Source organism: Sprattus sprattus (genome assembly GCF_963457725.1).
Source record: "Sprattus sprattus genome assembly, chromosome: 4".
NCBI lineage: Eukaryota > Metazoa > Chordata > Actinopteri > Clupeiformes > Clupeidae > Sprattus > Sprattus sprattus.
In genome coordinates, this window is record NC_137923.1 from 33,870,843 (window position 1) to 33,884,221 (window position 13,379).

Below are 13,379 nucleotides of genomic sequence, written 5' to 3' on the forward strand. Positions count from 1 at the left end.
GAAAAAAAAATCAGATTTCTAAACACAGTCGGCAGTCATAGTCAATCTGCCACTAATTCAGGATTATGCTGGATTTTCTCAAGGTGATTCCAAGATTTAACATTCAGCTCTCAACATTGACTCCAGATCTTTTTAAAACCTGCTGAGATGTGTGTGCAATTTCCTCATACCACTGCAACATGGCCTATAACAATAAACAAAAGATCAACTAAGTTTGATGCCACAGGATTCCACCCAGGTGTGTGTCATGCTTATCAGTTTAATGTTCTAATCGCAAATAAACATTTGGAATAACAGAAAGTTGGGTTAAAATATCCATTTTTTTTTTCATTCAATTTTGTATTTTCCCCAAATTTTCATTGGTTATTAGAAAATGTAACTGAGAAGTGCTATGTGGTCCGTGTAAACCTTTACACTTCTCCGTTTAATTGAGACCATATAAATAAATTCAATGAAAAATGGGTCATCCCTTTTTTTGATATCTTTGATAATTGTCTCTCAGTTTAGTGTTAAGTTCATTTTTAGATTTTTGGGCACACAATCCTTTCAAAGGGCCAATGAGTCAGGCCTATTGCATGGTCAGGGCAGATTTGCTTTAGGACCTAATGCATACTACACTGTTGGGTCTGTGCTTTAGGACCTAATGCATACTAGACTGTTGGGTCTGTGCTTTAGGACCTAATGCATACTGCACTGTTGGGTCTGTGCTTTAGGACCTAATGCATACTAGACTGTTGGATCTGTGCTTTAGGACCTAATACATACTAGACTGTTGGGTCTGTGCTTTAGGACCTAATGCATACTACACTGTTGGGTCTGTGCTTTAGGACCTAATGTGTACTGCACTGTTGGGTCTGTACTCTAGGCTTTAGGACCTAATGCATACTGCACTGTTGGGTCTGTGCTTTAGGACCTAATGTGTACTGCACTGTTGGGTCTGTACTCTAGGCTTTAGGACCTAATGCATACTGCACTGTTGGGTCTGTGCTGTAGGCTTTAGACAACAGCAGAAGCCAAAGAAGCTAACCCTAGCTCTTACAAGATTTTACACAAATATGACTCTGCATAGTTTTATTTATTGTGACATTGGATATTAACAGTAAAATAACCAAAAGTATAACATTTCAGCATTAGTCAGTTCGATACAGGTATTACTTTAAAACCGTTGAACCCCCTGTGAATTTCAAACTAACTGTACAGTGTAACTGTAAGCGATCCTTTACATTGACATCAGCTCTATGACAGCTTTTGGTTAATTAAATAACGTCTATTTTCAGGTTATATTCATGTAGATTTCTAGTAAGTCTAGGCTGCTCCTCTGAGAACAAACCAGGTTTGTCTATAATGGAACGTTGGTGTCATCTGGGGAAAAAAAGATTGGGTCTGCTCTTTAATGTAGGGTGATCTTCCTCTTTCATCTAATAGCCCTTTAGAGGGGGGTAGGAAAAAACTGTGATTTTCTGATGAACATATTATACCTAGCATTGTTTGTTTGAACTTTGACACAGACAAGCAGAGCTTTGATAGTTATAATCGTTCCTGCTACACTATTTAGAGTGATGGCTAGTCCAGTGTTTTTGTATGCCAAAAGTAGAATCTTCCAAACAAAGACCTAATGAAATTGTTAGTTAGTGACGGCTACAATAAGGGGAATAAGTAAATATTGCAAACATGTTTTGGACAATGCTGTGCATTTTTTGTGACCTTGTTATAACTAGGAGTGTTTGATATGTCCTTGTTATAATTAGGAGTGTTTGATATGTCCTTGTTATAACTGGGAGTATTTGATATGTGAGGTAGAAGCATAACTTCAGTTATTATTTTGGTGGAGTTCCAAGTTCACCATCTCTTCATTATTTAAACAGCTTATGTAAGTCATGTTTGAGGTGGCTGGACTCCATCCCAGTACTCATTGGATTCAAGGCCTGGACAGGATCATTGCCCATTGCAGGGTGAAAAATGTTCACATTCATTTTCATGTCTGGTCAGTGAATCATCACCTCATTTAATCCTGGCTTTGGATCATTAGAGACAAGAAGAGTCCGCACTGGTGGCTCACATGAAGTGTAAAGAAGCACACAGTGCAATGCAGTTCTTAAGTATTAGTGACGACCACATCCTTTATCAGTTCTGAAGTATTAGAGGCGACCACATCCTTTATCAGTTCTGAAGTATTAGTGGCGGCCACATCCTTTATCAGTTCTGAAGTATTAGAGACGACCACATCCTTTATCTGTTCTGAAGTATTAGAGGCGGCCACATCCTTTATCTGTTCTTAAGTATTAGTGACGGCCACATCCTTTATCAGTTCTGAAGTATTAGAGGCGACCACATCCTTTATCTGTTCTTAAGTATTAGTGGCGGCCACATCTTTAATCTGTTGTTTCCACCCCTGGAAAGCAGCAAAGAAGCTAGATATTAGATAGGGAATGTTTTGAAGTGAAATGGTCCTTAATTGTTTGAGTTATTAATGATGCAGTGCATCAGTCGTTTTGGTCCCATTCCATGCTTCTATTCCAGCGTCCAGCTTCCAGATATTTGACTAAATATGTCTTCTATAGACAGATGTGTAGTGCTCTATGTTCTTAGCCTCCTGATTGGTTGTGAAGAGTTAGGTGAGATTAAATTATATATTGAACTGGCAGTATGGTAGTGTTTTAAGAAAAGCTGAATGGTCAAGGCCTGTTAATTTGAAGTAGAATCTGTATTTGATTTTAAACGGGTTTAGAACATTTTTATAGTGTTAATCAAATTATCAGGTGCTTTTGTTGACAGACCCTGTGTTCTCTCTGTCTTTTGCCCCGTGTAACTTTCTCTTATTCTAATCATGTGTTTTGAGTAAAATGGGGAAAAAGACTGCAGACACATGATTTGGAAACTGTGTTGCCTCTACCTTATCTCTCAGGTGATTTGGAACTCCATTTAGGTGTATGTTCACAGCTATTCATTTAGTAAAAACATGGAATGCAGCTAATCCAGTTGGATAATGTTCAATCCAGGTTACATTTCGAATTTGGGTAGTGCATGTTGTACACGTACCGTCTCAAACTATAGCAGCAGATAAGAGCAGACAGCAGAAGCACACTGAGAACCATACCAAGATATTTTCCTTAAGTAGCTCAGTACAGCCTTTCCCAATCCAGTCAAGTCATGTTTGCTTTTAGATGAAGTACAATACAAATTATAATAGCTTAATACATTTGGAAATATTAACAAATGCAGCCAAGCTTACGCATGGAATATCTTAACTAACAAAGCGAAAGGACATTCAAAGCGAGCGGTACGAGTCTGGTCAAAGGAAGTAAGTAGGCCGAACCAGAAGCAAGCTTATTAGTGAAAAGTTTGGTAAAAGCCAACTAATAGAATTGTTGAGCAGTCCCTTTATCCCCAATCCCTAAATGCGTCAGATGAGATTACAATGTAAGAAGATGGCAATATGGCAGAGGTTCTGGACAGTGTTTGTCAATATGGCACAGGTTATAGACAGTGTTTGTCAATATGGCAGAGGTTATAGCAGTGACGTGCCGTGAGGTTCCTAGCTGGTGAAGCACAGAAACCGGAAGTGATACGTCATTCCGATCTCTAGTTGTTTAAAAAAAAAAAAATAATGTATACATCATACATGTATATGCCTATGGTTTAAAAATTGTCATCAAACTTTGTTTTATTGTCTAATACTATTACTTTTTTTTATTATAAGAAGTTATGCGGCTCAATACTCAACTGACTTGTTAACCTAACTTTCCGAGGCTATAGGCCTACAGCTAAACGTACAACCGGTGTGCTAATTGAACTTTTACACCCTGTCAAATAATATATTAATAGTAACAAGCTAGCGTATGTAGCCCTCCCACCAATGATGTGGCTCATTTCATTTTGTCTAGGGAAAATATAACTACGGTGGTGGGATGCTAATTCAAATTACCTTTTACCCAACTCGGACACAGTTTTGAATTCACAGTTTAGAAAAAAACAATTACATATTTATTTACACAACATATGTACAAGCAAACAGTTAAACACCGCAGACATAGCACACAATACCAAAATGTTCAACTGGCCAGTATAATTTAAAGTTGGTGCACTTTTGTTGGAGCTCTTAACCGTCAATAAGTAATCCACTCACAACCCTCCGTATAGTCAGTGGAAATCCGTTGTCTTCTCCCGCGATCTCTCTCCTCTTCTGAAGCGATTGCAGTCAGTGGCTAGTTTAGCTCAGGATTAGCACCTAGTCTGCTCACAAATTGCATCAGCAACCTTTGGCGAGGTTCATGTTTCGCATGAATATGTAGTCCAGTTGGGAAACGTGAAACACTCCAATGCAAATGTCAATACCTTCTGTCCCCTCGTTTGAAGCAAACCTTTTAGCTGTATAGAAGTGTAGAGAAAGTCCAACGTCAGAACCAGCATATACCCGACAAGTGCGTCCTCCTTGCTCGCCCCCCTCATTGAGGCAGAGGTACTGTCTGCCTCACTAACATAATTTTTCAATGCGTTTTGAGCTCAACTTAAAGGTTATACGCTTGCGCACGCATGCGTAAAACCCAGTTTGGAGTGATTGCGCAATACTAGGTGAGGCACTGCCTCACTTGCCCATAGACACCAATGTTTATGCCTCACCTGACCGCACGTCCCTGTTTTCTGGAACCGGAAATGCGCAAATTCAGCGATTTTGATAATAAAAATGCTCGAAATGATCGGAATCATGCAGAAATTCGACCCATACCACAGATTAGTAGAGAAATATGAATATGTATTTTTTTATATATATTAGGGGATGGGACGATTCACCAGATTCAGATTTTATATATATATATATTTATATATATATATATATATATATATATATTAGGGGATGGGAAGATTCACCGGTTTGCATCGATGCACCGGCATAAAAGCTCAAGATGCGATGGCCCGGATCAAAAAAATGTGCACCGGATACAATGAGGGATGAATCGCGATGCATCGTTTCTAACATTTTTGTATCGGTATAATCACAATACAAGACCAATAATTTTATATTGAGATAGATTCCACCTGTTTTACTGTTTCTTAAACGCGCTCTCACCGCTGTCAATGGCAGCTTCTCGTGAAGTCTATATTTTTTCGCCTGGAAGTCTAGCACCTTATTGAACAAAATTAAAAATAGTGAACGTGCCTTTCACAGACACCAGAAAGTCCACAGTATCGTTCATCAGGCAGTAATACAGTACGTCCAGTTCACGTTCACCAAAATTATGAACGAGTTCATGAACTTTCATTCAATGAACACTTTCAGACACAACACTGGCACTTGATGCACGTTTCATAGATCTGGCTTTCTTGGAAGACCACGGCACCAAGTACATGATATTTATTAAGATAATAACAGAGGATATGATGGAGGAAGAGGTAAGAAAGTTCTCCATATACCGTAGCTAAACTCTCTAGGCTATTTTTTACTTGAATTTACCAGTGTCTTCCTTAAATTGGAAAAGAAAATCTAGCAGCTAGTCTCCTTTATAATGATTTTTTTCTTCATCCTGATCATGTGGATCAACTCAAAACCTAAAGAAAAACATTAAAATAGGACAAATAACTTAAATTAAGTGTGTGATGCAGTTGATCCACATGTTTAGGATGAAGCAAACTGTGTTGTGACTGCCAGGTATAGTTAAAAAAAAATGACATTCAGAGAACATTTATGTTATATTATGTCAGAGACCTTGTTTATGATTTGTTGTATGACAAATAAATGAATCATATAAAATTGCATTATATTGCATCGCATCTTGTTGAATCGCATCTTGTCGAATCGCATTGCATCGCAATAGGGGTGAATCGTATCGTATCGCATTAGTAGCTGCTTTTATGTATCTTTAATGTATCGGATCGTTGGCAGTGCATCGAGATGTGTATCGCATCGTCCTCAGTATGGAGATGCACATCCCTATTATATATATATATATATATTTTTTTTACTTTTTAAAATTACCTGCCTCCTCTGACCGCACATCCCTGGGTTATAGACAGTGTTTGCCAACATGGCACAGGTTATAGACAGTGTTTGTCAATATGGCACAGAATCTGATCAGTGTTTGTCAACATGGCACAGGTTATAGACAGTGTTTGTCAATATGGCACAGAATCTGGACAGTGTTTGTCAAGAGCATCTTTACAAGAATTATACCGTTGTGCTTCTTCTGTGTGTTCTGTCTGCTCACTTAGATTCCATGACATGGCATGTCATTTTAGTTGAGATCAACATAGCCCATCTCATTTCCATTCTGGAGAATGTATTTAGGCCTAGATTGTTAACTGTGCAAATATGTGATACATGCATAGCTTACAATGATTTACAATGACCAATAGCAGGGCCTCCAATGATTTACAATGACCAATAGCAGAAAATACAATGATTTACAATGACCAATAGGAAAGCCTACAATGATTTACAATGACCAATAGCAGAGCCTACAATGATTTTAAACATTTTACTGCAACACTATATTAGGTGTGTCTCAGGTAACTATGGTATTACACGTGATGATATTTAGACTGAATTTCCATAGCTTTTTAGCCTGACGATGTCATACTCATAATTCTAGTCAGAATATGAGTCTGATACTGCTCCATTGAGCTGTGATTATGGGGCGTGTTTCAACGAACCAGGAAAAAAATGCCTCTTCGCTCAATTGGATACCTAGAACCAATCAGAGCAACGTAGTTTGACCATCTGATACATTAAAACTTTTTCCGGATCCCGTAGGAAGGACGGCAAAAACATCTTTTCAGTCAACAAATGCCTCGATCGCATTTCTCTGTTCCTCTTTCAAAATTGATGCGCTGTCAATATCTGTGAGATATGCATGCTCACGTTATACTTATTAGCAGCGAGGCTAGCTAGCTACTATGTGTTTCAATGGATTTTTGGTCTAAGCTGAGCATTAACCTAACAATAATGGTCTTGAGCTTCAGATTAGACTTACTCTACAACATTCGTGTAGCACATACACAACTAACCGAGTCAATGTAGACATAAAAAAGTCGTGTAGATAGCTTAATTCACATAAAATACATCCCACTTACAGGCTCCCGAGACGCCGCCATCTTGGTACGATTTGGAATCTACCATTAATTCAACTCAAGCGTTGGTTGATCATCTGTCCATCATCGTATAAAGCCCACCCTGACAATTTCATCGGTTAGATCATGTTGCTGAAAACTGATCATTTCTCCCCAATGGAGCAGTGTCAGACCGAACTTCCCGGACCACAAATGTTGTGGGCGGGGCTAAGTTCAGTCTGGTATCCAAGCTAAAAGCTTTTTACTCTGGAAACAAAATATATTTTGATGCAGTCCATGCATCCAGAACCCCAGCCGAACCCAGCAGTTGAGTGTAAGCCTGTTCAGCTGAGCATTGGATCAGCAGGAGAGAGTGGACATAGAAGGTATTCATAGGTATGAGATAAACTGACAATATGATATAACCCAGAGACAGGGAAGGAACCTGACGCGTAAACCACAAGAACAGCTGTACCCATGAGCCCGCATGTTATGGAATGTATAAGACATGGGAGGTTGCCAGGTGTTTCTGTTGATTTTGATGCATTTTAACACCGGGACCAAACTCAATGTATAAGATATGGGAGGTTGCCAGGTGTTTCTGTTCATTTTGATGTATTTAAACACGTGGACCAAACTCAATGTATAAGATATGGGAGGTTGCCAGGTATTTCTGTTGATGTTGATCTATTAGACACAGTTTAGAACACTGTGTGTGTGTGTGTGTCTGTCTGTCTCCTACTTCCACTAGTCAGTGGCCTGTGTACTGTTGCTAGGAATGTGATGTCACAAGCTTCTTTAACAGGATTGGTCCTTTTCCCCTCTATTTCAGATCCACTTGGCCACGGTCCAGGAAAGGGGGAGACAGACCACAGCGCCCAACTCCTCCCATTCACCCTCCCCCAAGCATTCTCCATTATCCCTCTCTATGTTGAGAGGCCCTCAGCACAGCACAGCACAGCTGAAGCTGACCTAAGCTCTGTGCCCTCCTTTTCTCTCTGTGTCTCCTCTTCTGCTTCCATTTTCTCTACTTCTCCAAGCCCAGGCTGGGGTGCTGGAGGAGGTGGAGGCTCTCAGGGGTGTGTGGTGCTCTGACTGGGTGAAGACATGAGGTGCTGCTGCTGCTGACGTTAGAGACAGCCCCCGATGCTCTGTCACTCCCTGGCTTGATGTGTGTGCCCGTGGTGCACAGCTCACAGCCCCTCCACCCATCACGGCGGCCATTGGGAGAGCAGCCCACCCCCCCCTACGTGCTGACGCTATGCCCACTGAGACTCTGCAGCCAGACGGCAAGTCTGCCAGCCAGGGGGCGGCCTTTGCCTCAGCCGTGCCACTGCGCATCCTCAATAAAGGGCCCGACTACTTCCGCAGGCAGACTGAGCCCAACCCCAAGCGTCTGAGTGCTGTCGAGCGGCTCGAGGCTGACAAGGCCAAGTACGTCAAGAGTCAGGAAGTGATAAACGCCAAGCAGGAGCCTGTCAAGCCATCTGTCTTGGCCAAAGCGCCGCTGTGCCCTGCACCTGTCAAGCGGAGCTCCTGTGGTGGTGGCATAAGCAGCGCCAGCCTCAAGGCTTCAAACAACAATGCCAAATCAGACACCTGTGCCATCACTGCCAAGCGGGAAAACCTCAACTTGGAGATCCTCAAAAACATCCTCAACAGCTCTTCATCCTCGGAGGGTCCTCCTGCCAAAGGAATGGCTGCCCTCAAACCTGGAAGCCGAAGTTGGGCTCCACATCGGGACTCAACAGAGTCCTCTGAGCTTGGGCTGCGATCCTTTGCTGAGTCACTGAGAGTCCCAGGGACATCGTTGGGTTCTCTGCAGGGCAGACGTAGTCCCCAGCCAGGGGGTAACCTAAACCTGAGTCGACGTCTGCTGGAGGAGCAAGCGGAAGGGCAGCGCTGCTCTGTTCTCCACGCCTCTCATAGCTCCTCGGACATTCGATGCCTGTGCAATGGGAAGCCGCTGCGCACTGCCTGTAGCAGTAGCAGCTCCGCCCCACCGTTACCGCCCAAACCCAGGCCCCAGGCTCTAGCTGGTTGCAACAATGTGCTCTGCTCCCTGGAGAGGGAATCTCTGGCACTGCCTTCAGCCACCACCACTACAGACCAAGAGCTGGAGCTTGGCAGCTCTGTCGCCCGCCGACCCTCCCTTCATCGTTCTAAGTCGGATCTGAGCGACCGCTACGCTCGGGCTGGTGCTGACGTGGAGCGTTTTTTCAACTACTGTGGGCTGGACCCTGAGGAGCTGGAGAGTGTAGGTGTGGAGAGCTTTGCTCGTGCCAACTCTGATATTGTCTCACTCAACTTCCGCAGTGCCAGCATGATCAGCTCTGACTGTGACCAGTCGCGGCACAGTAACGAAGACCTGACGGATGAGGAGGAGGATGGGGCCGGCGAGCGCGTGCCCTATGGCATCTCGGCAGTGGAGCGCAACGCCCGTGTCATCAAATGGCTCTATAGTATAAAGCAAGCACGAGAGTCTCAGAAGGTCTCTCACGTCTGAGGAGACAGAGGGATGGGACAACTTTTTTCCTGACTTTTCAGACCTTTGCTTTATTTGTGTTTTGGCAATCTTGGGCACTGTCCTTAAACCTCCAGGTGGGGTTGATCAAAAAAGCCCTTAACGGTTAATCTGATGTTATGTTTGATTGCATTCAGTGCATTTGTTGTCCTTTGAATCTGCATGGTTCTTCAACAACCTTCAACTCCTTAATGTGTGGCCTGGTAATGCAGCGGATTTAGGTCAGGCAAAAACACAAGTAAGACCTGTAGAAATGGCTCCTTCTCTCTGCCATTAAACTTCTGAGTGCAGCAATTGTTTCCTTTCTGTTTCCAGATATATCCTTTTGGGTTTTGTATAACAGAAAACTCAGCGTGACAATGCCAGGTACATGTTTTAGGTACATGGCTCATTTTCATATGATCCCAGCGCACTGAGCCAATGAAGCCATATCGGTGTGAGTGCAAAGCTGCAGTGTGTTTCTAGATCATTCTGTCCTTTTTCACTCCATGGGAATCTGGCATACCTGTACTTTATAGGCTGTGTGTGTATATGAAAATGCACTGCAAATAATTGAGTGCAAAAAGCATGTTTCAGCTTTCTGCTCTGATCCTGTGCTCTTTGCTGTGCTCAGTCTGTCTTGTGCCCTACTGCTATCACTCCAGCAGTTACATTAAGACCCATTGAACATATTAACAGTACGGCTTTACTTTTTCACAATTTGTTGCCATTATATTTCTTACGAAGGACTGTTTTTGTGATCTGAATGTTGAATGTTGTAAATGCTGTAAGAATATGTATATAATTTCAGCATTGTTTGGAAGGAGAAATGCCTGAGGATAAACTTGCTATGCTCCATCCATAACACTCGATCTGTCTCTTTGCAATTTGGTGTGTTAGAGTACCATCTGGAGCAAATCTGTGTAACACTGTTGTAAGAATGACATTTTGTGTATATTCAAACTGGAGTTGTGGCTCAAAAAGTCTTCGCAAATTGTTCATGATTAGGTATGTCCCAATAAATAGCGAATTTTGCCATCTTTTGCCATCAAGACTTAGAGTTGTGGTGTGGTCTAACTGAAAATGAATACCTCTGAGATAGTGTTGGAAATTAGAATCCTATCACAAATATTTGACCTGAAATGAAAAGGTTTATGTGATGACTTTCACACTAGGCATGGAAAAGGGTATAGCATAGTTAAACTCCAGGTGTCTAGTTTTTCAATGAAGAGGAGAAGGAAGAGTCTGCTCCAGCATACTACTCTTGGTCGTCATTCCATAGACAAAATAGCTTGTGACTAGGGATCATTCCTAAAGAGGTTAGTGTTACCGTTACTTCATGAAACTACATAATAGCAGTCATTTCCCAAAAGTCGTGTTCAACAACTTAAACTGTCCTCTCTGTAATACTCATGAGTCATGCATGACATGGCAGAAGTACCCACGATGGGTCATTTTGATTTGGAAATGGAATCAGAAGCCATCACAGTAGAATTGCACCTTTCTCAAACAGTTTTTTTCCACAGAGGATGTTGGGTTAAAAAGACAGTTGCACAGCAGTATTACATGAAAACAAAAAATCATTTTGCGGAGCATGGGCTCAGTCTGAACCAAAACTTCATCTACAAGAAATGACAACAACAACACTTGTCTGTACTACAGAGTGCATTGCTTTTTTAAGAGCACCATGAACACCAACACACCATCCACACAGCAAAAAATGAACAAAGAGCCAAAACAGGTGACTTTGGGTGAGAGTGGCATAGCCTCTGTTTAAAGAGAAAGTCAAGATTCTGAAAGTCCTTCATCTTTTGTTAGAGTAATATCTCTAGAATAATTTAAACAATGCCCTGCTATTTTATCCTTGGTTATATGATAGTTTCAACCTTGGAAGGCTCACATGCTAGCAAGGAGGCCAAAACCCATGGGTGCTAGTGTCTGTCCCTAGCACGAGTCTTAAGGTGTCAGGAGTGAGGTTTACTCACGGCTCAGGCACTTTACCAACTGTTTTTATTTGTTCTTAATATGAGTTTACTTTAGCAATACTATTTATTTTAAGAGGTCGTACTAATAGAGCTTATTGAATTGAATTTATTTGATTTGGCGCTACCTTCAGTGGTTCAATGTGTGATGTGACCACATGGTGGCAGAAGAGTGCTGTTAAGTGGTGATGGTTGTCTGTCCTGCTGAGAAAAACCAATGCAAACCAAAACAATTAAATCTTTATTATAACCTCTGAAACCATTAGAACTCTGGTGATGTTTTCTATTTTTAGCATGGGGAAAATAAAATCTAGCCCTAACACCTTGACTCGAAACTGACCAAAAGGGGAAACTTTTTTTTCACCTGCTACCTAATGGCTTGCAGGAACAAACAAAGGTAAACATGTGCAAGGCTGATCCTGCTGCCGGCAGAGAGGAGCTCCTGAATTTGAACTTTGATTTCAAATGAAATAAGGGATGCCCTTGCCAGAACTCAGTGGGCCGAGCCATCCTCGGCCTCAGCGGTGTTCAAACCCGGTGTAACAGGCCATAGTATACCTCCTGCCTTGACTATACCTGGGGTTAAAGGGGCCTAGGCTAAGATATACCCTGGTGTAACAGGCCATAGTATACCCCCTGTCTGGACTATACCTGGGGTTTAAGGGGCCTAGGCTAGAATATACCCCGGGTATATTATGGCCTAGGCCAATTCATACCCGTCAGGCCAGATTATACCCCCATGATATCAGTAGTGTTGAGTGATATACACAAGAATAACTTAATTTTTTTATATTTTATTGGGGGTTCAGCTTTGTCAGGTAAGTTAAGTGAGAAACCAACTCAAGATCAAAGATTACTACGTCCTGAAACTTCAACTTCTAACACTAGCAAGTCCTCGCTACAATATAAATGTTCAAAGTTAAACACTGAAAGCAACATCAAAACGTCCACAAAGATCAAAGATTACAACAACACTTCTCAGTAGTGTTACAAATTAAAATAAAAGCACCTACCCAAAATATAATGCAATTGTAACATAATAAAATAAGTCAAAACGTCCTGTAACTTCATTTTCTAAGACTAGCAAGTGTAGCTGACTCTACTAAATAATGGCTCGACGACTGATGTTAAAATAAACTTTGCTTTTATTAAACTGTATAATACACCGTAGTCTACTTTTGACACCGTAAGAGCTTTACATCTCCTTAGTAGAGCAGCATCCTTAAACCTTATACAATGAAATGAACTTCCAGTGACCTTTTCCGCGGGCAACCCTTTCACCTCAAAACATCCTGGTCATGTATATGCTAAATATATACAAAATCATCATTTATAGGGTACTTTCTATTGGGAAGTAGCTGTCCCCAAACCTGACATCTAAATTTCAATGCCTTTAAATAACACTTTTCAATTTTTTTAGATTTTTTTCAATGATTTAATTTCAAAGATCTTTATGATTGGGTTGAAACAGAACTTGGAATATTTAGATTTATTGTGGGTTTAATTTTTAAATCAATTTACTATACTCAAAAAATCATGTCCCTAGTTTTCATGTCACTACCGAAACACAAGAGTTTTAGTCCATTGGCTGAGCCTGTGTTTTAGCCACGACTCTGCATTTTTGACCATGCAGTGACACTGCATCTCTGTCCCTCATGGTTGAATGGTAAGCAGATAAATCCCATAGTTTTTATATAAATGTGTTCCAAAGTCTGAAAATCGACATGTAACCTTAAGAATTGTCACTACCGAAACGCATGTTTTCTTCAATTAAGTCAACCTTTTGGGGTTTCATGGAAAATCTTATGTTTGTATGTGTGTTCACCTCTTCAAAGATGTGTTTGCAAGCC

General features: G+C 41.3%; 1 protein-coding gene across 1 annotated transcript; it reads left to right on the plus strand.

The window, feature by feature from the left end:
- Positions 1-8,305: 8,305 nt before the first annotated feature.
- Positions 8,306-9,550, plus strand: fam110b (family with sequence similarity 110 member B; the record flags this gene model as incomplete). The annotated part of the gene is made up of 1 exon (XM_080836403.1): positions 8,306-9,550. The coding sequence occupies one exon, from the start codon at positions 8,306-8,308 to the stop codon at positions 9,548-9,550; it is 1,245 nt and encodes a 414-aa protein (XP_080692529.1).
- Positions 9,551-13,379: the final 3,829 nt, after the last annotated feature.